The 5,015-nt window shown below is 63.3% G+C and overlaps 1 protein-coding gene across 1 annotated transcript; it reads right to left on the bottom strand.

Moving 5' to 3' along the window:
• Window positions 1-2,040: 2,040 nt before the first annotated feature.
• Window positions 2,041-3,444, bottom strand: EMIHUDRAFT_226543 (hypothetical protein; the record flags this gene model as incomplete). The annotated part of the gene is made up of 2 exons (XM_005788623.1): window positions 2,041-3,159; window positions 3,328-3,444. 2 exons carry the CDS (start codon window positions 3,442-3,444, stop codon window positions 2,041-2,043), a joined length of 1,236 nt encoding a protein of 411 aa, XP_005788680.1.
• Window positions 3,445-5,015: the final 1,571 nt, after the last annotated feature.

Raw genomic sequence — 5,015 nt, forward strand, 5'->3', positions numbered from 1 at the left:
GTAGCCACAAACGGCAACGGCGCCTCCAACGGCCCGGCCGGGCACGCGGGGGCGGGCGGCGGCAGCGACGACGACGAGAGCGATGAGGAGAGCGATGAGGAGCCGACTGCCGCGCCGCCGCCGCCGCCCGCCGCCGCCGGCGGAGGAATCGATTTGCTGGGTGCGAGCAGCAGCTTACCTCCCCCGCCGCCGCCGCCGAGCCCACGGCTGACGGCGCGCCCCCTCTCTCCGCCGCAGGCCTCGAGGACGCGCTGCCCGCGCCGGCGGCGGCCCTCGCCCTCGCGCCTGGCGCGTCGCTCGACCCAGCCGTCTTTCAGCAACAGTGGGGCGCACTGCCGACGGCAGACTCGTGGCAGCATCGCACGTCCCTCTCGGTTCCGCTCGAGCAGCTGTCGGCGCGGTTCGGCACGCGACACGTCAAGACGATGGCTTTCGGCACCGTGGGGGACGCGTCCAAGTTCTACTTTTTCGCGCGCGAGGCGGGCGCTGCCGATACGCTGCTGTTGTGCGAGCTCGTCGTCACTCGTTCGACTGGCGTCGCCGCCGCCACCATCAAGGCGACGGCGCCCGCACCCGTGCCGCTCTTCTCTTCCCTCGTGCGCGAGCTGCTCTCGAGCTGATTCAGCGATCCAATCTCTGCGGCTCTCGGCGGTTGGGTGCCGCACAACTGTGGGGTCCCGTGATGGGAACGATGGAGAGAGCCGGGGCGTAGTATAGGCGCCAAAGGTGACGCATCTCGCATTGTGCTCTCTTGTTCCTACGGCTTTTAGAGGCTAGAGAGGCCCGCCATTATTGGTCCGCCACGCGCCCCTACGCCCTATAGTGACCGATCTTCATGCTCAAACAAACGCATGTCAGAGAAGCCTGTGCATGCGCTGGTCCTCTTTGATGTTTGAACGGTCCGCGCGTGAGGTACCAGGTAGCATAGGGCCTTTTGTTCTGGGCGGCCCAGTCTGGGGGGGGCAGCAGCACAGCTTCGCTTGAGATGTTGGTTGTTGCGCTGCGGTTGGTTGCGATGAGCTGATTGGGATCGCAGAAGTGCATGCCAAGCACCGCCTCAAAGCTCAATCTTGAAGCAGAACACATCGCAACCGCATCGTCCGCACTGCCATCGGCATGCCGCGCCCGCCGCTTCGCTGTGCACCTGCAGCCGCCTGCGACGGTGTATCATTCACTGTATGCCACCGTTGCATATCCGGATATGCAACGGTGGCATAAAGTGAATGATACACCGTCGCAAAACTGCAGGATATGCAACGGTGGCATAAAGTGAATGATACACCGTCGCACCGCCTTAAGACACGCATAGCGGCAGCACATGGATCATGGTACGGTGCGGGTACTTGAGCAGGCGTTTGCGCGCCGCACAAGTAGCGCACTGGCCCTGGGAGGAAGCGATATGGCGTCGTGCACGGCATACGTTGGTCGGGACGCGTCAAGGTATTTTTCGGGTAAAAACCTGGACTTTTTTTGACTTTTGCAGGTATACCCGGGTTTTTTACCCGGAGTTGGCCTTGTGTCGTCTAACGGTTCATGGCCCCCGACCACAAAAAGCGTCTAAGTACTAAGGAGTAAGGTAAGGTAAGGTAAGGTAAACGTCTCCACACACAAAAGTGGTGGGGCAAGGGGGGGCGACCCTCGCATCTCCACGCCCGGGACACGAGCAGGAGCCCCCCGGTACTAAGAGGTCTCCCGCCGCCTACGACTTTAAGCGCTGAGGCCTGAGCCCGGCTCCGTGTGCGGGGGCTAAGTTGAGCGCTCGCTCGCTGCAGAGGCTAAGTGTAGAGCGACCCTCTCTGCCCTACGACCCAACCATTGTCAAACAAGGCTTTACGTAAACCTCAAGAAAACAAAGCGGGCTCAAACCAAAGTTCCACAAAGTAACACGACATGCCGATCTCACTGACACTGTCTCGCTGTAGTATACGCGCGTATACGCGGGGCTACCGCGCAACGGCTCTGGTACACAGCCGCTAGCTACCTTACATGGTCACCACATGCCGTGCGACTGTGTCATCGAGCGGCGTGATGTCGGTTCGCTCAGATGACCTTGAGCTTTACGAGCTCAGTGGCGATACCGTCGAGCAACCTCACGTCGTCGACATTGTAGGGGCGCGCCGTGACCGGGGTGGCCGGGTCCGTCGCCGCGCCCCCTCTGCTCTTGGCGAGCGTGGGCGCGAACGCAGCGCGGAGGTCTTCAGGCGTGCCCTCGCGCGCGTCAAAGTGCGACGGCGCAATCATCCGGAAGTCCCAGCGCGCGAGGTCGTCGACCCAGCGCGCGAGCTCGGGCTGGACGCGGTCGCTCGCGTAGATGAGCGAGTCGGTGACGGGCGCCACCACCCACCGCCCCTCGAGCGCCTGGAAGGACGGCTTCGGATCGACGATCGTTGCTGGCGACGGCCCAAAGAAGAGCGAGAGGACGACGTTGCGCTCCCAGCCGCGCTGCAACTGCTCCGCCTCGCTCCCCTGCCGCCCCGGCGCGTCGCTCGTCCAGAGCTGGCCGATGTCCTTCGAGCCCGTGCCCTGCCAGTTCACTGCGCCCGCCGCGCGAAGGATGAGGCTGCCGAGCGAGCTGCTCCTCTCCGCGTTGTCGCCGATGGCGAGCAAGTTGGCCTCGTCGTACACGCGCGTCGGGGCGGAGGGCACGTTGACGAGCGCGTCGGTCAGCGCGAGGGTCTTCGTGTCCTTGTGCAGCAGCGCCGCCTCGTTCGCCGCGTACCCGAGACCGAGCCGCCTCCGCGGGTGCAGCAGCTTGACCTCGAACTCAGACGTGAGGTCGGGCGCGCCGGCATAGGCGGCAGAGCCGCCGGCCGTGTCGACGAGGTCGCCGCCGCCCGAGCCCTTGGTGTCGATGCCGAGCAGCGGCGACGGGAGGTCTACCGGGAAGGACCACTGGTCCGGCACCGCCCACACCTTTGCGGCGGGGAAGTGGCGCGAAAATGAGGGGACAAAGACCTTGTGCTCGTACGGCGTCGCGCCCAGGAGGATGTGGGAGACACCGTCGCTGTGGAGGGCCTCGAGCTGCTGCAGAAACTCCTGGGTCGGCGCCACCGGGTTGTACACCAGCAAGTGGTTGTCCCGCATTCGGAAGACGGTGCTCCGAATGTTCGCCGAGATACCCGAGAGCCGGATCTCCTGCTCGAAGCTGTAGACGCGATCCTTGACGAGCTCCGTCTCGACCGTACGGCGCTCAGTGAACGGGCCGAGCGGAAAGGGAAAGCCGGTGAATAGGAGGTATTCGCGGCTGGGGGCCGCGGCGGCGGCCGCACGTTGCTCGATCGCCGGCGGCTCGGCAAAGGCGATGCCGGAGAGCGGTGACTGCGGCACGGCGCTGGAGAGGAACACGGCCAGCGCTAAGAGGCCGCCCTTCGCGCCGTGGCTCGGGCCGTGGCTCGGACCGTGGCTCGGGCGCGCGCTGCGGAGCAGCGACCGGGCGATCGCCATACGAGCGAGACGGCTCGGCAAGTGCATCGACACCTGGGCTCGTAGGAATGCTCGTGCCGAGGAATGTATGGGAATTTTCGAGAGGAAAGGACGGTCCTGTCTCCTCTCTCTCTCTCTCTCTCTCTCTCTCTCTCTCTCTCTCTCTCTCTCTCTCTCTCTCTCTCTCTCTCTCTCTCTCTCTCTCTCTCTCTCTCTCTCTCTCTCTCTCCCCCCCCCCCTCCCTCTCTCTCCCCCTCCCTCTCTCTCCCTCCTCTCCCTGAGGGCCCAACAGGAGAATCGTGCTTTGAGTGGGGTTGTTTGGTGTTGGGTTGGGTTTTGGTTGCGTTGGGTTGTTGTTCCGCGTAAGGTTGGGTCGTCGGCGCGAAGGGTGAGGTCTCGACCGCCGCCGCTCACGCCAGCGGACGGCCACCATCGGTGTTTTTGGCTTCGCCACCGTCCAAAGCGTGCGCAATGAGCTCGCCGGCATCGAGCGAGCACGCCTGTCCGACGAGCGGCTTGCTGTGCGGACGCCTTCTCGTGGCTCTCGCCGAGAGCGTTTTGCGTCCCGGTGGGTGGGAGAATATGTGATAGGAACGAGTGTATCGCTTTGACGGATCGACCGTGGCTTGTTATCAAGACCGATGTGACGCACACAGTGACACATCAGACGACATGGCTCGTACTCGAGTATAGGAATTCAGGTGGGGAATTTTCGAGGAAAGGACGGCCGCTCGCTCCTCTCTCCTCTCTCTTGAGCACTTGAGCACTGGATAGGGCCGATTCCGCGTGGTACGGGACCCCTCGATCGTCTCGCCCTCCCTCACTGGTGTGTTCATCGGGGGGGGTCATAACAAACACGGTACAGGATCGAGGTGCACGCTGCCGAAGCAGTGTCGTCCCCCCTCTCCCCGACGGCGATGGCGGTGTGACCGATCGAGCTACAAGAGGAGCTCGTTCAGCAGGATCCGGGTTGGTCTGGCGCACTACCTCACTGGGCCTGAGATCGCACGACGCTTCCCGTCACCGTCTCGGGTTTGTGTGGGATCGAACCACTCCGGGATGGGCAAGCCCATCAATTTTCACTGTGTTTCTCCCCTGCACCTGCAGGGGATAACGGGGGAGGGGTTGGCTATATCTGGGACGGAGGGGAAGAGGAGGAAAGGGAGGACGGGGGGGGGGGGGGACTGAGGAGGGGAGCGGGGGGGGGGGGCTCAAAAAACCAAAAGCTGCTGTCATAACAACTCGGAATCCTATTACACCCCCCAAGACTCGTAGCAACTCCCAAACGTATTACCCCCCCAGAGACTCTTTGCAAGGGGAACCAGTGCCCTCCTCAGGGGGGCCAACCCTCACGCCGGGGGGGTCTCCTCCCCTTTTTCTGACCCCCTTTCCCTCTATCTCTCTGACACCGGCGAAGGGGCGGAACCGCCCCCTCCGCAAGGCTAGAAACCTGGAATTGATGCAGATATAGCTCTGCAGGCTATGGCTGGACATTTTGCGCGCGCGAAGGATGTGCGCGAACTGTCTCGAACGCGCGCTCGCCGCGCCCTTTAGCGGAATCCTACTGTCATGAAACGAATATGCTGGACCGC

The sequence above is a fragment of the Emiliania huxleyi genome, assembly GCF_000372725.1.
Source record: "Emiliania huxleyi CCMP1516 chromosome Unknown EMIHUscaffold_133, whole genome shotgun sequence".
Lineage (NCBI taxonomy): Eukaryota > Haptophyta > Isochrysidales > Noelaerhabdaceae > Emiliania > Emiliania huxleyi.